This window comes from Mastacembelus armatus, chromosome 16, assembly GCF_900324485.2.
Source record: "Mastacembelus armatus chromosome 16, fMasArm1.2, whole genome shotgun sequence".
In the NCBI taxonomy this organism is placed as follows: Eukaryota; Metazoa; Chordata; class Actinopteri; order Synbranchiformes; family Mastacembelidae; genus Mastacembelus; species Mastacembelus armatus.
In genome coordinates this window covers 15,927,862-15,951,610 of record NC_046648.1, presented here as the reverse complement: position 1 = coordinate 15,951,610, position 23,749 = coordinate 15,927,862, and the positions used below count along the sequence as shown (strand labels likewise).

The 23,749-nt window shown below is 43.8% G+C and overlaps 2 protein-coding genes across 9 annotated transcripts; one reads left to right on the top strand and one right to left on the bottom strand.

Annotated features, from left to right (window-relative positions):
- Positions 1–449: 449 nt before the first annotated feature.
- On the bottom strand, positions 450–8,071 carry dap3 (death associated protein 3). Of its 3 annotated transcripts, none has more exons than XM_026316569.2 (13): positions 7,949–8,071; positions 5,969–6,010; positions 4,896–5,009; positions 4,652–4,753; positions 4,411–4,519; positions 4,219–4,311; positions 3,745–3,875; positions 2,753–2,833; positions 2,309–2,473; positions 2,145–2,204; positions 1,969–2,058; positions 894–1,011; positions 450–804 (listed from the first exon to the last, which is right to left on the bottom strand). In XM_026316569.2, the coding sequence occupies exons 1-13, from the start codon at positions 7,994–7,996 to the stop codon at positions 719–721; spliced, it is 1,239 nt and encodes a 412-aa protein (XP_026172354.1). In that variant the 5' UTR covers positions 7,997–8,071; the 3' UTR covers positions 450–718. The 3 variants fall into 3 exon arrangements, with proteins under 3 accessions (XP_026172354.1, XP_026172355.1, XP_026172356.1); XM_026316570.2 differs by lacking the exon at positions 7,949–8,071 and adding an exon at positions 6,190–6,346; XM_026316571.2 differs by lacking the exon at positions 7,949–8,071 and adding an exon at positions 6,292–6,346.
- On the top strand, positions 8,070–23,734 carry LOC113136100 (histone-lysine N-methyltransferase ASH1L-like). Of its 6 annotated transcripts, XM_026316556.2 has the most exons (14): positions 8,070–8,465; positions 11,235–12,112; positions 13,019–17,150; positions 18,612–18,957; positions 19,132–19,305; positions 19,410–19,504; positions 19,587–19,660; positions 19,780–19,825; positions 19,943–19,980; positions 20,095–20,165; positions 20,275–20,450; positions 20,975–21,060; positions 21,178–21,320; positions 21,406–23,734. In XM_026316556.2, the coding sequence occupies exons 2-13, from the start codon at positions 11,432–11,434 to the stop codon at positions 21,304–21,306; spliced, it is 6,048 nt and encodes a 2,015-aa protein (XP_026172341.1). In that variant the 5' UTR covers positions 8,070–8,465; positions 11,235–11,431; the 3' UTR covers positions 21,307–21,320; positions 21,406–23,734. The 6 variants fall into 6 exon arrangements, 4 of the variants coding, with proteins under 4 accessions (XP_026172341.1, XP_026172342.1, XP_026172343.1 ...); XR_003296232.2 differs by lacking the exon at positions 21,406–23,734 and having other exon boundaries at positions 20,275–20,463; positions 21,178–21,231; XR_003296233.2 differs by lacking the exon at positions 21,406–23,734 and having other exon boundaries at positions 20,275–20,459; positions 21,178–21,207.
- Positions 23,735–23,749: the final 15 nt, after the last annotated feature.

Genomic DNA, 23,749 nt, shown 5'->3' with positions numbered 1-23,749 from the left:
TATACAGTATGTGCTGATACTTCATCACTAAACAACTGTGCCATTAAGGGCATTTCAACTGCATAAAATCAGTCATAACATTTGTGGCAGTAAATGCCACTTGTAGTGATTAATGCCACTTAATTATTTTCCATGGCACTGATCTGGCCTCTGTCTGAATCCTGAGTGGGAGATAGAAGCATTTAAAGAGTTTATGTTGAGTTCACTTAACAGTATCGCCCAGATAAAGTTATTTTCCACAGATATGAACTGATAGACTAAATGATTTAACCCCATTTTCATAACAAAAATAAGACAGTACTTCGTACTAAATGTTAAATGTTTTATTATCAAAGTAACATGTGCATCATCATAATATACAGATGGATACACTGACATTTATACCTTTATGTATTTCTAGGATAATGTGTGTGCTTGCCTGTTTTTTGTTGGTTTTTTTTTTGGACTGAAACCTGTGTACACACCAACACTGTGGAGAGTCGGCTTCTTCATGGGGACCACACTCATGTCCCCACCATGTGAATCATTTATTGCAATGAGACAACTTGGTTTCGGTTAGCATTGGGCAAGTAGTGGTTCTGGTAAAGGTTAGGGGTAAGGCCCCAGAAAATGAATTCAAGTCAATGTAAAGTCCCCACAAGGCATAAAAACAAATGTTTGTGCATGAGCGTGTGTGTATGTGTGTGTGTGTGTATGTGTGATATAAGTTTCTGTGCCTTCATAGAAATGCACAAATTCTTTCTACCATCTTCGGATTTCTGTTGCTCAGAAAAATTAGTTCCTTCTTTCCTTCCTCTGTTTGGCCTGAAAAGGGGAAAAAATGATAAACTTTGTAAAATCTCTTCCATGTTACTAGCATTTCTTAGCAAAGCATCAGCATCATTATCACTTACTCTGTGGGTGCTGCAGCCAGTGGCGGTCCATATAGTAGAGATAACAGCTCTCAAACTCCTTCTCACTGTAGTTGGGAACTGACACTGGGATGAACGGGTCCATGTTATCAAACCCCCGCTGATGAGCCAACACAGGAAGTCAAAACACAAAAAGGGATGTAACAAAAAGGGAATCAAATCTGACAACCCGTGACAAGTTCCATGTGAAAAACACATATACATACCATATAGAATGCAACACTGGCCATGTTACACTATTCAAGCACACATTGCTATCTATAATTCAAATTCACATAAGGAAGAAATGAATCATGCATAGTTTCAAATATAAACTAATGTATTAAAAAAGTTGAAGTCAAACCCACATGGTCAGTGGTCAACAACAGAAACTGATTGTATGTAATCATACAATCACCAAAGTTTTACAGTTCTCCAGTATTAATGGAAGAGGTGGGAAATGGCTGCAATTGTGGATTTATTTGTCCATTATGAACCTGATCTTACAAAATGCAGACATAAGGATAAACATGACTGCAATAAATAATCTAATGCCCATCAACAAAACAACCTCATAGTATAACACTGCCAACAGGTATAGCTTTCAGGGACATAAACTGAAAAAAGGAGAAAAGATGGAGGCAGTATTAAGACATTCAAGGATTCATTCTGTCATAGTTCCTTCTCTGCTTTTCTTACACGATTTCCCACTGTACAAAATAGTTAAATCATCAAAGAGGGAGGGACTTTGACTCATCCTTTGTTGTTAATTCTCACAAATTATCTGTTTCCGGGCAATAATGCTGAATATACTGGTTGATTTGTGGCTCTCAGACAACAAAACATTGAGATGCTGGTCACGAAACAACAATAAAGCAGTACCATTATGGCTTGTTTGTATCACTTAATTCTGAAAAGCAATTTTGGCACTAGAGACGTGAGGACTGAAATGGTGCAATCTTGCAGCCTGCTCTGCCATTTTCTGACTACGAACAATAAAGAGCAAAAAGTCTAATCTGATGTCAAAGCTTTAGGGCAAGTGCTGTAGAAGACAAAGTGCAATAAAAGGACAGCTGACCTCTCCTAGGAGCTCTTGTGGCAAGTAGGAAGATTTTGAAGTGTAAAGAGACCCCGTCTGAGATAGAGTGGTGATGATTGCCCCACCAATCTGAGATAAGAAAGTAAATGTTATTTGAAATAAAACATAAAATTTTCATGCAACTGTGATCAGTGTTTCTGCTGTGGTCTCTTCACCCAGTCGTTATTCATCAGCTTCCTCAGGTTATAAACCAAAGTGAGCTCCTCTGGATCAACCTGGTTATGGTGAGAGAGAGAAACATAAGATTTTCTAGGAGATGGAAAGAGAAGCATGAAAACAAATTATGAGGCATGACAGACTTGTGAATATGTTTTCTCACAGCGCTCTTATCCTCCTTTTTAATGGTGGACCTTCCCCACAGGGCGTTGACACCATCCACAGCCACGGCCAGGCGGAAGTTCGACTCTGGCTGTCCGCTTTGCACCCTCAGTTCTTTCATCACTGCCCCCACCACATCACTGCTGCTCTTCACACGAGATATACCCTACAGCAAAGGAAAAACCATCAAATTACAATCAACAGCACTGAAATAGTCAAAAAAACATAGCTCTGTAGTAGGAGAAAATATGAGTTATGGTCAAGTGCCAGTAATTTCATGCACAATTTCTTTAATTTTAAGCCTGTAAAGATTATTTAGTACAGATCAACAACTGCCTCCTAAAAACAGTACCAATGGCAATTCAGTCAAATACAGTGCTGTGATGTGTAAAGGTTTACTTCGGAGCAGGATTTCTACACTCATCTGAATTGTGGGAGAACTCACCTGATCCACCAGCTTCCCTAGTGGACTTCCCTCCTCAGTGCACTCTCTCTTAGTCCATACATAACGCTGCTTTGTCTTTATCTGGGAGAGAAACAGTAAAATTTCATTGCCTTTTTAAATGGACTGATTTCTCATTTGAGCAGTAGCACCAGGTTTTCAATGTTTCTTTCCTCACACAGTAAATCTGTTGTTCACAAAACACTTACAGTTAAGTTATATATGTTATGCTACATTATAGAGTTTTAAAACAGTATTGTTTGGGTATTTTGCCTTAAAATGTGTCTTTGTTTGCAAATTGTTTATTTCCTTTTTTAATAATTCATTCTACCTTATTTTTGCCATGCGAATCCTGAACAGTTAACTTTCTAAATGCCTTTAAAATAAACACAATTAGGCCACTCTACAATTTGACTATTTAGATTATTACATGTAAGTAATATAATTTATTTAGGCTGCAAATATATCTGTTCTATTCATTTTCTTTTATACATGTTATAGAGCAGGGGTCTCCAACCCTGGTCCTCGAGGTGTGTTCAGCCAGTCAGAACCTGGAAGGGCAAGGACAGCTGGAAAACCTGCAGGACAGTAGCGCTCGAGTACCAGGGTTGGTGACCCCTGTTATTGAGAATCTAACCTTGTACTGATTGCATTTAAATATAAATATACATTTTTCCATAAATAATAAAACTCATGTTGTTATTGCTGCTGCTGTGTTATACATAGACACTGTAAGTCTAAAATAAATTCTTTATCTTTTATAGCTATACGTGTAGATTCAGGTGGTGTCATCAAGCAGTTTAATTACTTGTGATTATCAGCATGGGACCAAAACTGCTGTGAAAAAGCCAAGGCTCATTTAATGCCTATTAATGCCTATGCGCTTGTTAATATTATGACAAATTTTCTAATATTCCACAAGCTTCAATTTGATACCGTGTGCTCATATAATGACTACCTTTCATCATTGGAGAACCATGTGGAAACACTGTTACCTTTGAAAGGAACTGCTCATTTGTGATTCTGAAGTTGCGTAACCATTCTGTGGCCTGTGATGGTTGGTCAAAGCGAGAGGTGTTGTAGGATGAGGGAAGCAGCTCTTTACAGTTCTTCACCCAGAGGTGGGCTGTAAAGTCATGAATAAAATACACAGATCATGTAAAAGGGTGTCTTTGGCTAGGACTGGGTTAAAAAAAAAAAATTCATTAAAATAAATAAAAAAATTAATAAATTTTCTGATGTGTGGCAGCATTTTGGATTTGAAAAGTATGACAACAAAGAAGAGCTGTAGAAAAGCAAAGCCAAATGCAAGCTGTGTCAACTTGAGGTAATATATTATGGAAGTACCACAAATCTCCAAAACCATTTGAACAGACATCACTCAACATCAATCTCTTTTATAACAAAGCAGAAATTAGTTCATGAAATCAGTAGCGATGCCCAGCCCTACACTTGGTAGCATGTCTTACCATCAGGAATATGCAAGACCAACCATCCCTGTGTATAACAGAAGTGGACTGTGTGACAGAGAGACATTGTCTTCCCAGTCCCCTTCAGACCATCTGAACAAATTGATAAGGCCAACAACAGGTTACCTCAGGCTCATCAATAGGAGGGCAGTATGTTAAAATTTCTGTGTAACTGTGTGCTTTGAAGGATACAGAATATGTATCGCAGTGCGGGTTTGCTGTAATCTGTTTTCTTCAGGTAGGAGATGACCTCCAGAGCTGGGCGCCTCACCATTACACAGGCTTCATTAAATGTCTTCACCTGGATCATACAAGTGAATTTATATGCATTCTAGATATTTTACAATTTTAAAACCAGTGAATGAGGTACGTCTATTAACAGTATGTCAAAAATAAATTGTGTACTAGCACTCACATACAAACAAGAACTAACCTGTTGTTCATAGCGCCAAGGGAGGCCATGAGGGAACCCTGTGCGGATGTGTGCAGAGGGCAGAGTGTAATACTGTCCAATATGTTCCTCAGAGTGACACGCCTGGAAAGAGACAAAGAGTGAACTCACAAGCCAAAAATTATACAAATGCACATACAAATGCTGCTACAGATGCAAAAGCTGCTGCACCTGTACTGTATGTTTACAGTGAGGGCAGCAGGTGCCTGAACGCTGCTTTGCTTACAGGATCATTCTCCTGCGTTCTAAAAACTGAGAATGGCCCAGGTTCTGACTCCACAGCCACAGCCTCCTGCTGCTGTCCACATCCACTGGTATGAAGGGACCTTACATGCGTTACCTGTTGAACAGAACAAATTGTTTTATTTGTGTGTTTCCAAAGGTACCCAGGTTCAGCAGGTTACAAACAAGAATTCGCAGTGGATACAGAGGCATGAGCAAACAGAAAAATACCAAAATGCCAAAACATGATCAGATATACAGTACTGTGCAGACGCTTTAGACTATTTAGGTGTTTTAGATTCTTATCGCACATCACCATAATGGGTGAGATTGATCCCAGATTCATTGTGCAGGACAACAAGTACATAAAGAACCCACTAGAGTTCATGAAGAACTATTTCCAGAGGCAAGAAGAACTAGGAGTCGTGCAACAGATGGTCTGACCACCACACAGCCTGGTCAGTCTGGGATCACATGAAGAGACAGAAACACTGGGACAGCCTGAATCTACAGAAGAACTGCAGCAGCTTCTCCAAAGTGCTTTAAAGTACAAGGAGAGACTGTGCAGGTCAAACCAGAGTGAACTACTGCTGGTTTAAGGGCACAGGAGGGTGCTGCAAATACCGACTGGATTTAGGTTTTGCTCCTTTTACTGCACTTTGTGTGACATTAACTGGCAAATAAAGTATTTATGTAATTTATATAGTAAGCATCCCCTGTGTATTTTTACTGCCTAAAACTTTTTCACAGTACTGTATATCCACACAAATTCATCTGGCAGTGTCCAGGTATACAAGAGACTTCTCAGTGTTGGTTTACTTAAATGACAGCTTTACAATAACAATATATTTAGATATATTCTATATACCCAACTTTAAAAATAATTTTAAGGCTGTCTCTCTCATGGACAGTTACCTGAACAAGTGTATAACTGAAAATACTACAACAGCAAATTTGCACCATGTACTATTAGCAATTTATACTATGTTTTCATGCCGTATTATTAATATGCTGCTCCAGGTCTGTATGTGCAGCTTCTAAAACAGCATTTAAAAACCCTGTTAACAGTGATGGTACCGTTTGCCGTAGTCTGAAGCTCAGTCTGTGAAGAGCCATGATCTGAAACAAGGACGAAGAAATGAATTAAAGTCGTATTTTCAGGCATCACATGCACCAAATAAGACGCTGATGCGTAAAGACGCACCGGTGTCCTGTAACCTTGTATAAACACTCAGCTAAGAGCTAGCCATAATTTACAGGCAGCGTTAGCAAACCTGTGAGCACATGAAGCTGTTTACCTGCGGGTCATTAAATTTAGACTGGTGAGGATTTCGGGTTATGTCCACTGGCAAATGCCCGAGGTTTGGGTAAAGGAGACAGTAAAGCGCAAACCTACAAACCTAACACTGATCAATGTGCCAGATCCGCCACGGGCACCGCCATCATGCAGCCAAAGCAGGAAGTGACGAAGCGGCATCACGTTTCTGTTTAGCCAATCAGGACGAACCAGGCGACAAACAACTGAGTAAAATGGAGTTTGTCAGACTTTCACACAGTTCACCTGTAATGATCATTAATGCAGGTACACACGCCGAGGACGTGTTTTGGCTCTTTGACTACCTATTGCTGTTAACCAATGAACCACCTGCAGCATCAGCTGTCAATAGATCCAGCACACAAGGGAGATTGAGAAAATATTTCCAAAGTAGTTATCTATACTGAAAAACTTGTTTCTATATTTTTGTATCATTTGAAGTGTCAGTTTTCATGCCCCATGTTCTTTGTTGTTCTGCTAACTTCAGTCCCAAGTTTTAAAAATATGTACTTGGGAAACAGGACAACAACTCCAGGGCTCGAGACACCTACGATCCCCCAAAAGGCTCCAGGTTTATTTTGCATCAGCCAACTGCAATTTGATCATTTACAAATTTGTGTATGGGCCAAAACTTTAAAATATGATGGGTCCTGTTTTGCCTAATCTCTATCAACACGTTTATTATTTAGTTCAAATGCAACACAAATGCAACAAAATCTGGTTCCAGTATACCACTGTAGGAGTACTGGGTCTATTTCTGAGCCTTTGACTGTAGCAAACAGGACAGATACAACACATAAATGAAGAGGTGAGGGATTAGAATTGAGCTTTAATGTCTCAATCATTTTTTTTTCTGGGGCTCTAGAGTCCCAAGACCCTGGCTTCAGGCTCAGTATGTTTCATTGGGTTTGCATTAACTACTTAAACCACCTAAATGCTGAGGGCCTCATGATGAATCCCGAATCACCACTTATCCCGAGACCCAGTCTTATAGAGGGTCCCTAAATCTACTTCATTTATGGTGCCCTAAATGGTAAATATTCTTATTTAAATAAATAATTATTATTCATAGTAGTAGTAGTAGAAGCAACTATTGTAGCTATCTCAAACCACAAACAGGTAAACACATTTGTTGTTTACTTGGTATAGGTAAAAGTCTTGTGCTAACTTGGATGTTGGAAGTCTGCTTATACAATGCATAGAGCACAGGATGAATAAGGGGCCCGCTTTGTTAATCTGGCCCTCTAGTAATACATAACACAATAAAAAACAATTTACACAACAATAATGTCATCTCTATGTAATGTTTATTGTTCTTTCGGTTTATATCATTTGTTATTTATTACTTTATGTTGATACTAAAATGTATGTATTCATGCATATTATCAGTATGTTGAATGTTTTTATAGATTCATGATATCTAAAACAGGAATATAAGATTTAGTGTTTCTTCTGCTGCATGTAGAGCAAAAAAACTCTGTTCGTAGTTTTGGATTTATATTTTCTTTTATAAACACTTCTCATGTATGATCTTTATAAATAAGCGCTTTGCACAGCCTGCCTTTCTGTCCTCTCTCGCCACTGTAAGCTGAATCCCACACACTTCACGCGATGCAACTTTTGAGCAGCTCTCCAAATCCTACCAGCACTTCTTGCCAAGTCGTCGCCATTTTATTAAGCTTCTAAATAGCCCTCCCCAATCGCCTATTATGAACCGCAATAAGATCCTGTGATGTGTTCACCGTTTTATCTCCTCCTCTGGCCACATGAAAATGGCCACGCAGTTGCATTCCCGCACATCCGCCAACCAGCCCCTGCGCTCTGTCAGCGTGTAACCCAGCGCGCACGCTGCTGCAGCCCGTCGTCCTGACACGTTAACAGCTTGTACGCATACGAGAGCACAATCTGAGCCATTATCACAGGCGGGAACGATGTAACTTTCCCCGAGAGGAGTGGGCAGAACAGGATCCAGTGTAACCAGTCCGCCACCTAGCTGCGGAGACGCGCCGACGGAGATCTGTCGACTGTATGATTATGAAAACACCCGCGCCAATGTTGTTGCACAGTAGGCTCTGCGCTCTGATGGGACCGAAACTCGGTTTTAGGGGGTGTTTTAACCTCCGATGGCCTTAGTTATGTAATCAAAGCATCATCTAATGCACCAAAAGCTGTGGATTGCTGTTGGTGCGAAGGGGAGAGCAGGACAGCAACACCTTAACCTTCTGCCTAAACGCAGTTGGCTCTGGGACGCGCTCTCGGGTAAGTAGCCTACGTAGCTTTATAACAGATTGTCATGGCAGTCTGTATTAATGTGTGCAGGCCTGTCATCATCAGCGAGCTCAAAGCACAGTAGGTTAGAGAGAATTTTCTGCATCCGCTTTGCGCTAATTTTATCCCTTGTTGCTGAGTATGTTTCCCCTCTGTTCTCCGTGCATGGTAATATTTCTTATTTCAATGTTGCTGACACCAGCACAAGGGCTGGCAGAGGACAGATAGAAGAGAAAAAGGTGGCTCGGGACTAATCCACATCACAAACACCACCAGCAAGCACATTTTTATTGCTACGTAGTCCCCACTTCCATGTTGAGTTTTGAGCGTGTAGCTCGGAATGTTTTTTTTAGGGCGCTTAAATGTGCGATACATTTTATTTTTGGGACATGTGTGACGACAACAACAACACGTGCATGTGTGTATCGTTTGGAAGTGCGACGGCATCAGGCGGATAGTGATTTTCAGAGGTGCGCAAAGTCATTATGGAGAAGGAAGCTCCTGTTGACGTCCTCGGTTAAACCAGTGATAGGTTGTTCCAGTGCGGTAACACCCGCATGGCCCATACTGTATCTACAGTAGCAACATCAGTTAGCCTACGCAGCTGCGACCTGGGTACACAATGTACGACCAACACGCCTCTAATGCACAACCCAAAGGGGAAGAGCGTGTGCGTGCGTGCGTGTGTGCGTGCGTGAGTGAGTGTGAGGCCGAGAGAGAGAGAGAGAGAGAGAGAGAGAGTGAGGCTCAGGTGAGAAACTTGTGAAGTAAGGCTGCACATGCTGTGGTGAGGCTTCATGGCTCAGTGTGTGTGAGATGCCATCACAGCACCCTGGTTTCCAGCTGGGCGCCTGTGCTCCTGCTGTTGTCAGGCAGACGATGATGGTGTTGTACTTACTGATGATAACGCCGTCATGGGATGGCGATGATGGTTGGAAATATGGAGGGCCATTATCATGATTTAATCGTTGCCTCAGCGCTTCCCGAGGAACCACACTGACTTCAGTGTCAAGTCCACTGATCATCCTGTCAGTGGAAATAGCTTCTGGTCTAATGTTAGAATAATTCTGAGTTATGTTCCAGAGGTATAGCTCTGGAGAGTATAAAAAGCTATTAGTATGCACTTTGAGTGATGTTGAATGGGCTTGCCCTTTTAAGTTTGAAAACCTGTCACTCTTACTCTCTTCTTATAGTCAATTTGCACAAGATTTTAACCTGTGTGACTCAGGCCTCTTCACATGCCTGTGTACTCTTCAGACTGCTCTGATTTATACAGGTCAGGCTTCAGGAGTACAGGTAATAGATAATAAAAGTGGCCGCTGTTATTTAGGAGGACCACTGTCCATCTCTACACTTATTTTATTTTATTGTAAGGGGGGTTTGGCCTTGGAATTGCTTTCCAAAGCTCTTACATAACTGCAGTTACTGGAACAGATGTTGATTTGAGCTCAGTATGATTCAAGGAAAGAGTTTGGGTGTGGAGGGACCAAGAGACAAGAGAGATAGCCCACTGAGCTCTTAAACGAAAACATTATCTGAGATGCTCTTGTAAGTTTAACGGGGTAGTTCAGTGTGTTGAGAGACAGATGAGCTATTTCATAAGAGGCTCTCAGGAGAGAGCTGCAAGAATGCTTGGCAGGGTGTGTTTTATTAGAAAATGGATGAGTATCTCCCTTAATGAGAGAGAGAGTGTAATGAAGTAAGCATGACGGAAGATGCTGCTTCCCTTTGATACATTATATGGTGGGGCTAAAAACTGAGCCGAACGCAGTGCGAGTGAGAGTGAAAGTTTTTCTGAGGAGGAGAATGTTATTTTAGGGTGTGTTACTTTGCTGTAATGTCACATTAAAAGTCAATTTACAATGGGGTCAATGAAAAGCTTACTTTACTTAGAGGAAGCAATGGGAGGAGGAGGAATTTGCACTCCTTTCCAAAAATAAGTTTTACCCTTTCCTACGGATTTGTGTTACCACTACTGAAAGGGGAGGAGGGGAATGCTCGGACCGTGAATGGAGGGATTTAGGTTGGAGAGGAGGATAAGAATGAAGTGGAGGCGGAAATATGGTTCTGATTAACATGGATACTGTGGATGGGTTGACCATTTTACTGTGTGGTCTACAGAGAGAAAAAGAGAGAGAGAGAGAGTGGATGAGACTAATACAGAATGCATGCAAAAGCGTTCTGCCAAACATGAAAAGGGGAGTTTCGGAGAGAAAAGAAAGTACAGCAGAGGGAAGGGTGGGAGGAGAAGTGCTTGTGGGAGTAGCTGAGAACAGAAGGCGCAAAGACAGTGGGGAGAGGAGGGGAGGAGATTGGATCAAGTGTTAGAATCAGCCAGGAGCTGATTGATTGATATATTGATTTGGGGAGAGCAGCCAGAGTAAGGATTAGAACATAAGCAAAATTATAGAGGCCTAGGAAATCTCTGCTGTATTTAGGAGCTGCTGTTATTTAGAGATTATTAGAGAAAACTAGCCGAGGCTGTTTTTGAAGAATGTGAGTCGGTCTTTCTTCCAGTTAGTGCAGACATTCTGGGAATCGGCAGCGTTGATTGGCCCCTACGTTTTCTGTGTGATGAGATCATCTCTGTGGACACAGGCTTTAGCACCTCTCTACAGCTGTCTGCAGGAAGGGGACTTTCCCCACAATTTCTGTACTGCTGCTATTCAGCGTCTGAGCTCACTGAAATGACTAATCACTGGCCTCTCATCTTTCTGTCTGTCATTTCTTTCCCTCTCTCTGCCTTAAATGTACTCTCAGTACAAGCCTAGAAAAGAAGAGAGAGACCCTCGCTGCCCAGCTGTGCTTGGACTGTCATAGGATATTCTTTTGAAAACCTTCTGACCATCACCTGCATTCTGCCCTTCACTCGTGACCCCACCAACCCCACTGGAGTCATTTAAAAGTGATATACTGGGAAACCCACAGCATCCTGCTTCTCCCCCCTGACTCCTCTGATGGATCAGAGAGTGAAGGGGGGAACCCCTCCAGCCACAAACTCCACTCTGGACACCACCTCTGCACCTGAAGACTGTGAACAGGACCAGGTGGCGGAGAAAAAGAGAAGAGGTGAGGGGGAGAATGGAGAGGTAGGAAATAAGGAGGAGGAGAAAAGAGGAGCAGGGAAGAAGAGGGAAGGAGACAAGGGAGCAGTGCTGGAGCTGCTCATCGAGGGGCGCTGTGGAAGCACAGGGCAGCAGCAACTTCAGATCTCTGGCAGAGAGACCAGCTGTCCTGAGGGGAATGTGCGACTCCGGATTGGACTCCAGGCCAAGCGCACTAAGAAACCACCCAAGATCTTGGAGAGCTATGTGTGCAAGCCCACCATCAGAACCTATCAGAGACAAGGCAGGGGGGGACCGGTGAAGGGGGATGGGGAAGGAGGACTGGGCCAGCAGAGTAAAACCAGCTCTACCCCAGACGAGGCAACCAGAGAACAACGCTCAGGCTTGGATGCTGTCCAGACCACATCCAAACAAACTGCATCTGCTGCTTCATTGCCACTTGCATCATCATCATCATTATCATCATCATCTTCGTCAGTGCAGCCACTGTCGTTATCTCCAACATTTACCACAGCTCCCTCCGCAGCCTCAGTCAATGCCATACCCAGCCAGGGGACAAAGTCTGCCAAACAGGTGAGTTAAGGACAAGGGCAATTTGCCTTGCACACATGAACATTCCCTCATCAGCCACAAAAATTAAACCTGCTATTAGCTGAGATCTAAGGGTTACCTTGACCGAAGATATTCATACATTATTAATGGTGCGTACTCTGTGTGCTGTTGCTCTGTTATGGTTTCTGGAGTTAACCACCAGACTTACTCTCATAGGGCAAAACTGGCCAGTTTGTTCTTAATTGTAATAAGGTCAGATGAGCCATTGTCTCAATACTGAAACCTAAGCAGAGCATTTAAATAAACAGACCTATAAATAGGACAACGGCACAGCAACCACTTGGAGCTGTTACAGACATTGGTCCATCAGTCCTTATGACGATCACCCAAGGGGAAGCTTATTGCTTTAGCTGCACAAACGCCACTCAAGCTGCAGCATACCAAAATTGCAGGACAAGTATGAAATGTCAAGCCTTCTCATCTGTATTAGTGGCAATTTATAGCTACCAATAGCACAGCTTTCTCTCTCACTTTCTGCCTCTGCCAGGCTCTTTATATCTGTCCCTCTCTTCTATTTTTACATCTTCCTCTTTTCTCTACCTGCTCCCATTTATCTTGCAACCCCCACCCCACCCCCGTCCCTGTCCCACTCCCCTCCTCTCTGTTTCTCTGCCTTTGTATTTCTCCTTTCTGTGTCAACCCCATTCCTGTTTCCATCACCTCACTCTCTCCTTCTCCCTCAGTATGCCCTCTTTTCTCTGCCTGATTGAGTCATTTTGCCCTCACTCTCTTTTAATGGGCAGACAAAAACAAAAGCATTTCAGTTATTGTCTCTTCCTCATTGTCCTTCACTGTTGTCTACAGCAAACAAATTGATGTCACAGCCATTATGGTCTATGACAGAGATTGTGTGTTTGCATTCTCCAGGTTCCTACCAAACTGGCCGATAAGACAGAGGTGATTTCAAATGGCTCATCTGAGAAAGTGAAGAAAGAGAAGCTTCCAGGTATCAATGGACAGCCTGTCCCTGCAGGACACAAACCCTCCTCACCCACAACAGAGCAGACAGCTTCAACTGCTCCTTCCGCACCATGCACTCAGACACTCTCTGCATCAGAGACCAGGAATGAAGGAAGCGCCTCCAAGAAACATAATGGTTTGGTACAGACGACAAGACAGAAGGGACTATCAAATGGGAAAGGCTCTACCGACATCCTTTGCACTTCCACGTCTTCGAAAATCAAAGTTGGAAAACACAGCAGTTCCTCCTCTGTTACTTCCATGGATTCCTTGACAAGACCGCCAGTGTCCACCAGCTCCTTTAAGGAACTTGACACAAGTAGGCCAGAGTCTCCATCCTCAACCTCACTTACCCCTAAACCACAGCCCTCCTCCACTGTGGATCTCTCATCTGCCCAATCCCAAGATCAGGATCCCTCTCTTCAGCCCTGGCTAGAGCGGAAGAGAGAGAAAGAGAAGAAAGCAAAGAAAGAGAAACGGAGAGACAAAAATTCAAAGCGTGACAGATTGGAAGCTGAAAAAGCAAAGAGGGAGGGCAGAAAGGAAGAAGGCAAGAAGAAGAAAAAGGAGAAAGGGAAGGATGGAAAATCAAGACATAGTAAAGAAAAGGATGAAAGACATAGGGGTGATGATACCTGGAGGGATGAACTAAAGACTGAAAAAGGAAAGGCTGAGAAAACCAGGGATAAGCTTAGCCCAGACAGACAAAGAATAGAGAATAATAATGCAAAATGTGGTCAAACAGTTGAGAGTGTTAAACTAGATAAAACCTGCAAAGCAGTAAATCTAAGCAGACCAGAAGAGAAAGACAAGGCAGAAGACAATTGTAAGACAGTTAAGCAAGTTGAGCCAGCAACAACAACAGGTGACACCAGTAAATCAAAAGAACAAGACGTCTCAAGACATTCAGCTGTGCCTGCAAGCCACCCCTCTTCTTCTGCCCCTCCCTCTCTGGCCACTCCTTCTGCCCGTGCCCCTGTTTCTCCCTCTTCTTTTCCCCAAGAGCAAGACAGCCGACCACTCAAGAAACGCAAAGCCAGACGGCCCAGCTGGACCAAGCTGGTGCACCGGAGTCAGAGGGCAGAAAATCAGGAAGCCCCTTCAGATTCCCAACATAATCCTTTACTAAATTGCCCCCAGAACCCCAAGACGTCTATTCCTGCCAGGGCAACAATTCAGCAGGCAGATGAGTCCCACCCAGCTGCATCTAGCTCCTTCACCAGCAGCTCCTTGACACTCTCTTTTACAACCAAACCTCCTTCCCCAAAGCAGAGTCACCCCATGTTAGATCTTAGTGGCCCTGCATCCAGATGCCCAATAACCCCAGCTCGAAAAAGGGGCCGCCCTAAATCCCACAGCAGTAGTTTAGATGAACCTCCTCCAAGACTTTCACCGAACGTTACACCAATTGAGGTGCCTCGTCTGGGGTGTGACGGAGTTCAGAAAGCCCCTGTGCTGGAGCCAAGTCCAGTACTACAGTGTACTACTCAGTTGAAATCCAGCCCCAAGAAGCGTGGCCGTCCTCCCAAACGACCCCTCCCTGAAGATCAGAGTGGAGGAGCAGAAGATTTTCACCCTCCTGAAAAGGGGAACAGGCAACTAAAGATCAGTAGGCTGATTAATGAGATGAAGAAAAGAAAGAAGAGGAGACTTCACAAGGTTATGCTGTCTGGGTATGTAGGAAAGGAGGGAAGGGGAGGCACGGCAGCAGATGGCGAGACCTCTCTGAGAATGTGTAAATCAATAGAGGCTACAACATTACACACACTCTCAGCCCTGTCATCCTCCTTTGGGAGTAAGTTGGGCCCCCAGATTAATGTGAGCAAGAGAGGGACCATCTACATGGGAAAGAGGCGAGGGCGCAAGCCTAAAGCCCAAACAGCTAACCTAAATTCCATCGCCCAGAACTCCACTCAGTCGTCTCTGTTTACCAGTCCTCCTGAAACTTCTCTTTTCTCGTCTAACCAACCCCAGCCTCCGCCCTCTCATCCCTTTCCCTCCCCATCTCTTACACACTCCAGTGGGGCCCAGAGTCCTTACAGTGAAGGCAGCCTCACGGAACCAACATCTTCCTTACTTTTTCCTCACCCCTTCTCCCTCCCTTCACCCTCATCATCCTGTACCTCCCCACGTCCTCCCTCCTCCTCGTCCCTCTCTCCGTTTGTGAAGAAGAGTTGTCCGTGCCAGGGAAGGCATCACTTCCCCTTTCACCAGTCTTCATGTAAGCTTTCCTGTCCCACCCCTCCACTGCACCATGCACCGGGCTCTCCTGGGCACCTGAAGGAGGCCACCCCCTCCCCCAGGAGTGAATCGCATAGCGAAGAGACACTACCTAGTGATAGTGGAATTGGAACAGACAACAACAGTGTTTCGGAGCGAGGGGAGATGAGGGGCGCTCGAGGCATGCTCAGGTTGGGTCAGGGGTCAGGAGTGATGCTCAGGGGTCAAAGACACCCCTCCTCTCTGGTGGACCATCCCTCTCATGTCTCATCACCCATCTCTCAAATGCCCAGATACACAAATCCCATCAGCAATTCAACTAGTGTGGAACGGCACAGAGACAGACACCGGCACAGGCGGAGGGATTACGACTGCTCCTCTTCCTGTACCTGCCTGTGCCCCTGCCCCTGTCCAGGACACAGTAAGTGCGCTCATTCTGACTATTATCCTTGCCTTGGGCACAATACACTGAAGAGACAGAAAAATAAACATAAGAAGAAGCACCAGCAGCTGCACATGCAAGATCCAGAGTTTCTGGCTGATCTAGAAGATCTGATCGGTCAATTCAGTGAGGTCCATATCGGACGACGAAGTTGGGTGCGGACAGGACTGGGACAAGGCTTTGATAGTGGGAGTGGAAATGCTGCTGGAGGAAGACGGCCTCACGCCTCCTCCCACTCTCTCCGCTCTAATATTTTCAGGATCAATCTGAATGGCTTCTACTCACCTCATCCTTCATCTTATCCTACTAATCCCTCCTTCTCCCAGACTTTCTATCCCTGCCAGCCAATGCACTGTAACAGGAAGTCGGACCGCAGGCAGTGTGGCTGTCCATCAAAGTTCCAAGAGACCATTGAAAATATGGGCTTTTACAGCAGCTATCCACCAGCCACAGCACTTTACCACCACCTTCCCAGCTCCTACACGCTTCCAACTCCTCACCAGTATGCCCCCCACCAGCCCCACCATGCCCACTTCCTCTTAAACCCCGCAAGATTCCACAGGCGGAGGAACAGATTGATGAGAGAGGGCGCTTTAGGAGGAGAAGTTGAGGGAGACATAGGAGGTGGTGGGGGAGGCCCACATCTAAGCTCAGGGTTCACAACCAGCCTTTCCTGTGGCTGTGGGAGAAACGAACACAAACACAAACATAAACACCGTCACCGGCACTGCGAGCGAGACATGGATGATGAGGAGGAGTTACATGAGGATGAGGAAGAAGACGCCATGGAGAGAGAGGTCTTGGCCAGTTCAAAGTCAAGGTCAGGGTTAATTTTGGGCCAAGGAGAAGGAGGACGAAAGGGGTCAAAAGGAATGGGGAGCATGCGACCAAAAGAATCACCTTGGTTAAGTGAAAACGGAAATGACTCCTTTTCCTCTGCTGCTGCTGCCACATCATCATCATCATCATCAACAGAGAGGTACAAACACACATCTCTCACCTCGCTGGGGCTGGGTTCCTCTCATCTGTCTTCCTTTGGGGGAGGTTGGGGTGGTCTGGGCCAGAGCTGGACGAAATTCGGGAGTCTAGGTGGGACAGGATTTGGAAACTCCAACCCCAGCTGGAGAGGATTCACTGGGGAGCAACATACAAGCCGGCTGATTGCATCAGACGGAGAGGACGAAGACAGTGAGGATGTACAAGAATCACACCTGTACAGGACATCCCCGTCCCCAACACACACCAACCTGTTCACCTCTGCTGCCATGGCAACAGGAGTGAGAGGTCATCTGAGTGGATTTGCCAGCAGGAATCCAGGAAGCGGAGGCCGGTCATGGAGGAGAGACGAACCAGCTTGGACAGAAAGGAGAGAAGCAGGTGAGGATGCATGCATGATTTGACCCATAAATGTGTGCTGGATAGGTCACTTAGTTCTGTGCTTCTGTTTGATGGTTCACTGTGATGTTAGTGCTGTAGTGGGTGAAAGTACTTGGGGCAGAAAGGAATGTTTCTATTTCACTGGCTGGAAACTGTCTGTGCTGATAACTCCTGCAAAGTTATTAACATTATTTGTTTTGAGTTGTGTAAGTTTGTACTTCTGTTATTATTTCATCCACAGAAAATATAAATATGCTGAATACTAATCTAGATAAAATGTGAAATTTAACATCAACTGTGCCTACCACTCAAATACAAGCACAACCAATTCAGGACAACTAGATGAGTGAATAGGTTTGATGCCAAGAGCCATTTTTCATTTGCTTAGTATGACAGATTTTTGTATTTGCGCAATGTTGAGATGAGACTGTGGCACCAAGAGTTTTCCTAATATAGTGGCAGCATTGCTTTTTCTCAGGTGTTGTTGAGCCACACATCAAAGCCTGGAGGGTGTTTGAGAGGAAATCAGACTCCGGTCTTTTTATAGCCAATTTCAGACTCCCTCTGCTGTGCAGGGGATGTGCCTGACATACACACACACGCACACAAATGCACTCAGCAACCACTCTCTGTTGGAATTTTTAAAAAGTGTTATAGCAGGAGGGAAGCGTCTTGATGGGAATCTGCCAGAAAATCTTTGAAATCTTCTCAGTCTGCAGTGAACCACATGCTGTTGCTGCCCAGGGCTACCCAGTGAACACAGTCATTAGTTAACCACCAGATTGGCTATTTAAAGCCTGGCCTATCCCTCACTGTTGGCCAACATGGCCTATTTGACTTGGAAAAATCCAATAAGCAAAGAGTGGTCAGTCTTGTCAGGGACTGTGGAAAATGGAACAAAAAGATAGATGACCTCAGGAGTGACTGATGAAGGAATAGCACAGAGGTCAGAATGGGGGCAAAAACAGCTTGTGAGGGGAAAATGTTGTTTTTTGAGATGGAATACATTTGAAATCAGTTTATCATCTAACTAAACACACATGTGTTTTGAAGAACAGCACGCTAGCACAGGCCCACTCAGTTTTTTTTTTTTCTTTTTCTCTGTCCACAGTATCCGAATGTGCAGGAGTAATTTGTCTGCAAGACTGTAGACGTGTGCATGCTCACATTAAAAAGTATGCATGCCCCACAGTGTTTGTGTCCTTGTGGTTTTTTTTTTTTGCTGTTTGAACATAAATCACTTCTTAATGCATTTCCCAGAAGTGATCTGGTCATAGGAAATGTTGTGACTCACCTAATCTGTGACCCATCTGCATGACTCAGCCTAGACTGGCCTCTCCTCACACCTCCTGCTGGCTCAATCGCTGATCCACATCTGTCTCGTTTCCTCTCTGCCACTTACACCCACCCTCCCCTCCTGCCTCAACCCCTCCCTCCCTCTTTCTATTTCAATGACTGCAGGTTTACAAGGTGATTCAAGAAGCAGAGGGCAGCAGAAAAGTGTGCCAACACCAGACAGTGCGGTGGTGAAAAACAAAAGAGGGCCAGGCCGACCCAGGAAGCACCCACTGCCCTCCTCTGTATCCTCCCCCACACGCTCGCCTACAGCTCCTTCCGTGTCGACACCTGACCTCTTGCCAGGACACAGCCACAATAGAAATGAGAGAGACTTTGGAGGGAGTAAAGAAGATAGAGGGCAAGAGAGGGATCGAGAAGGAGACACGGTGCAGCAGGTGATAGATTTGGAGCTGCAGGCCAGAAGGAAGAGAGGACGCAAGAGAAAACACGATCACTCTCCCTGTCAAAGGTAAACAACTGCATTAAAACACAGCTGAGCTGGGTGACTTGAATTTTCAATACAACCACTCATTATTCTTATATTAACCCATTGTTTTCAGCACTGTGTGCTAAACCAGTGCCCTTTCTTTCTTTCTCTTTTTTCTTCTCTATCATTCTATCTCTTTTTATGCTTTCCTTTTAGTGGTCCTGTGGATAAACCTGAGTGTGACACCCCCCCTGAATGTTTTAGCCAGTCAGATTTGGAGCAGGCTCCATCCCAAACAGTAACCGTCCAAAGAGAGGAGAGAGCTGATGGTCCTCCCAGGAAGAAGTTTCTGAGGGCAGGTCTCTACTCTGATGATTACAAAACTACAGAGTGAGTTGAGAGACATCACAAGCAAACCATTATAACATTTTTGTTATAATGTTTGTTTGTTATATGTTTCTTTTGTTCATTTATTTATGCTGTCTCCTTCCTAGTCCCCCCTCGCAAACCCATGAGATTTGCAAAGAGAGTATGGATTATACACCAGGGGAGCATGAGTATACCCTTTTACCTGCTCCCATACATGTTGGTGAGTATGTAAGAAAAATCAAATGCAGCAATCGCTTGTTGTAGCTGTAAACATCCATCTAAACTCCATTTGGGTCCTCCAGGGAAGTATCTAAGGCTGAAGCGGATTCATTTCCAATTACCTTATGATGTTATGTGGCTTTGGCAGCACAACCAGGTACAGTAGTGACCTATAACACACACCCACGAAGATAGAAAATCAAGATGGAGCATCAGTGGAGATAAATGAGTGTTGCAATTGCAGTAGGATGTATTTCTCATGTTGTTTGTTTACAGCTTTACAGGCAGCCTGCTGTACCCCTGAAGAGAAAGCGCCACTACTGTGAGTTGCCAGTATTAGATGAATTATCATTAAGTCTTGCTGATGGATCGGAAAGAATATTGTCATAGTCTTTTACTGTTCTGTCCACTGTTGTTACTGTCATTCTCTTTCTCTCAGGCCGGCTGAAGGAAAGGACTGCATCTTACCAGGCAGTGGTGAGTTTATGTGGCTTATGGTTGTTTTATTCCAGTGAAGAATAAAGATGTATTATGACAATAATGTGTTCTACAAACTTATATGCATCGCTCAATTTTATTTTAACTGTACAGGAGGAGAGCTCTAGTGACATTGCCAGCCTGTTTCCTCACCTTGACATGGAGCCTTTGACCAGCAGTGAGAGGTACGGAAAGAACACATCAATTCACATTTCCGGATAAACTCCTTCATGCACTGTTACTGAATGAACGTCAGTGTCAGTGGCTAATATTGCTCCCTGTGTGCCGGCCCAGGAGCTTTGTGGTGAAACACCACGTTTTTCTTGTGAGGAACTGGGAGCTTGTGAGAGACAGACAGATCCGACTGAGGATAGAGCGGGAGAGAGAGGGGGACGCAGAGGGGGAGGAGAGAGGCTCGCAACTTCTGTCCTGTGATGGCGCCAATGGGGACGACAGCCACATCAAGTCAGGTCCATGAAGCAAGTGTGTGTGTTAGTTTTTGTTTCTGTAGGTGTTTGTGTATGCATACGTGTATGTGGTTGAACTCCATACTTTTCATTTTTACTGTACACGTGTATAGATTTCCTTTAGCATCCCGTGTTTGTGTCTCTTACTTTTATGTGTGCATGTATGTGTGTGTGTGCTCTGCTTACTGCCTGTTGGCCTCATATTTGGCTTGTCTCAATATCACACTCACCAGCACAAACTAAGTGGTTTTCCAACCACAGAATTTCAGCCTGCAGAAATGTTTCCCCATTTCTGTCATCCATTGTTGGTGTCCAAGACCCCAGCAGGCATCAACTTTCCCCATTAGTAATAAAACCACACAGTTTCCATCAAAGGCTCCCTGGCTGAATGCAGAAAGGACTTAAGGCGAAATAAGGACACTTGCATAATTACATAAATATCTGTAAAAGAAATGGTGTGCTTTTTTAATCCCCTCCTACAATGCCTTCACTAACATACAGAAAACTGTTTGACCTCTAACCCTCAGATCAGCCAGTGGGGGTGGAGGTGACGGTTATCAGCAGTGACCCCCAACATCAGAGTCAGGACAGCTTGCTCACTGCCAGCCCCTGTGTGAGTTAACAAATGCAACACTACCCACGGAAAATACATTTTCGTTCCTTGAATGCAAATTTCCACAAGGATAAAAATCTGCTTTTGCAATTAGTTGTGCATACTTGTTCACCACAGCCCACCAAAACCCAGAACAGACAAGAGGCGGAGGGAGAGGAAGAAATCCGAGGGGAAGAAGAGGTCTGCAGCAGAGAACAGAGGAGGAAACGGCTGAATGATTTACTTTTGACCCTGCAGCATTCATAAGCTAACAGAGAGGGGTGAGTAGAGCATCAGTTACAGAAACAGGAGGGACACAGAGAGGTATATGCATTGTTTTGCTGATAATACCTTGCCTCGATGTAGGTGGGACCACTCTGAAAAGGGACCAGGCCCACCATTGGACAGTTGGACAGGAACTGATGTCACAACACTGCTGTTAACAGCTGTAGTGCCACAGAGAACCAGCGAGAACAGGAGAAAAGAGCTGGAGGATTGTAACTAAAACACAAGAAAGACATCTCACACACTGACAGATGAGTGTGTTGAACCTAGCGCTCTGAAGGGCATCGCACCAAGGATGAAACCATGGCAACACATCTTTTATCCAAACGGTGAGGGATGAGAAACAGAGATAGACTGCCCCAGATGAAAGAAAGAAACAGACCAGCTGAAAATGAATTTGCACTAGTGCTGGATGAACAAGCACACTAAAGACTGTATGTATGCTGAGTGGACACACTATAAACACACACACACATACACACACTTTGATTGCTCTTACTTCGGCACCTTAAGCATATTGAGACATTTCTCTGAGATTGAAAGTGGACATATACGGTACTCAGCATGTCGGCTCTGAAGTTTCCAAGAGACGAGAAGCTCACAAGCTGCCCGGGGGAACAAAAAATGTAGCCTGGGCCCTAAGTAGGTCAAAACTGAACCCTCATTTACTCGTTAAGCTTTCAAAGTCACATTGCACCTTTGGGAAATGACACAAGGAGAAGTGAGCCAGTTAAAAGCTGTTGAGACAGTGTTAGGGGTTTTCTTCGCTTTACCAAGACAGTGTCTGCTATGTACCAGTGAATAGGCAGGGGAGGGGGGTGGGCTTAGTGACAGGAATTTTGGCATTGCTGCAAGAGAATTTCTAATGAGGTTTTAAGAAAGAAGTTATTTTTGAGAAAAAAAAAGGACAGCTTGAGTACTCTCTGCTAAAGAAATGGACAAAATATATTCATGATAGGAATGTTTATTGTTGACTATTTTCAGTATTGCTTCCTGGGGAAAGGAGGGAGAGGGGTAAAAAGTGTTTTTGTTTACTTCAGACTGCCTTTGAGAATGTTTCGCTCTTTGCTTCAGAGCATTGACAATCAGAATGTCCTCGCGGGGGAAACGAGAAAGGAAAGGGAATGAAAACTAAAACCGATTTGCCCCAAATGCTCTGTAGAAGTGCCATGTTGTCTTGTGTACGTACCTAAGCGAACTCATGCAGTCTTTAAAAGCAATATCTCCTCTAATAAGGACTATATAAGAACTTCCTTTGTTATGTTTTTTTTAAGTTGTTAATATTTGAGAAATCAAGGTCATTTTTCTGTACAGATGCATAGTAGATTGTTCTCATCTTAGGAGCTTTGGTTAATCCACTTAATGGAAGCAACCATAAGTGTTTAGTTTCATGTGAATGTACATAGAAAGAGACCTGTTTTCCTTCTATCAGCAGTAGCGCGTTAAATTAGTGTTAAACATGACAATACTATACTATTGGGATTATACATAAAGGTTAATATTCAAATCTTTCATTTTACTAAAATGTTTTTAACAAATTATAAAGCTGACCAATATATCAGACATTTCTTCTTAAATTTGACATGATTGTATTTTTTTTTTTTGTAGAATTACATAATTTGTCTCTTTTTTAGCTGTTTTATTGGTCAGACAATCAGTGAGTGAATTTGTTTTTCCAGTGTTACGTTTCTGCTCTCTTTCAGTAGTTATGGCTTCTAATAACAAGCCAAGAAAGTGCAATTTCTTTGACTGTTTACATACTCTGTATATTTTTCCTCTTTCCTTTTTTAACTGAGAGCACTACATTATTGCCAGTGGATGATTAACTTTATAGCAAAGGTACACATAAAAACTTATTTATCTAGTTTGCATGACATGTAACCTTTGCCTGTTGCCTCTGATATTGTGCATCTGAAAAACATCAAAAACAGTTATAACTCAATGCCATAGAATGTCAGCTCAGACTTTTTGCCTCTATATCCGTAATAATAAAAGCATTTTATGTCTACCAGGACTAAACCTTGCACATGCTTGCTGTATCAGTTACAAGGCCTCTTTCTTTCTTGTTGTGTGTATGCATGTTTCTCGGGTGTGTATTGCAGTGACGTTAATCAGCTTGAGCTAACAGTGCTATCTAGTGGTGTTAGATTGTATATCTCATGCTGTGTTGTCCTTTATAATGACCCACAATGGAGGACGCTATCAAAGAAACACGGTTACAAGATGGGGGAGGGCTGCAGCTCACTCTGGAGATTTATTCTCCTCTTTGTGCCCTTCACAACATCCGAGGGCACCCTGCAATCTTTTGATCTGAGACAGAGGAGAGATGGAGTTTCCTGAATTATTACCTAGGAGCTTGGAGAGGACAGTATATACAGTTAGGGATTATATATTAAACATTGTAAAGCCAGCTCAAATGTGAGTT

Bases quoted from the DNA above. Each gene is read 5' to 3' on its own strand.
- dap3 (XM_026316569.2), bottom strand. From the start codon at position 7,996: ATGCAACTGCGTGGCCATTTTCATGTGGCCAGAGGAGGAGATAAAACG. The intron at 4,520-4,651 runs GTTAGTTCTTGT...TGTATGATCCAG, and splicing joins CTTGGCGCTATGAACAACAG to GTGAAGACATTTAATGAAGC. The intron at 4,312-4,410 runs GTATCCTTCAAA...CAATTTGTTCAG, and splicing joins CGCACTGCGATACATATTCT to ATGGTCTGAAGGGGACTGGG.
- LOC113136100 (XM_026316556.2), top strand. From the start codon at position 11,432: ATGGATCAGAGAGTGAAGGGGGGAACCCCTCCAGCCACAAACTCCACT. The intron at 18,958-19,131 runs GTAAACAACTGC...CTTTCCTTTTAG, and splicing joins GATCACTCTCCCTGTCAAAG to TGGTCCTGTGGATAAACCTG. The intron at 20,451-20,974 runs GTCCATGAAGCA...TCTAACCCTCAG, and splicing joins CGACAGCCACATCAAGTCAG to ATCAGCCAGTGGGGGTGGAG.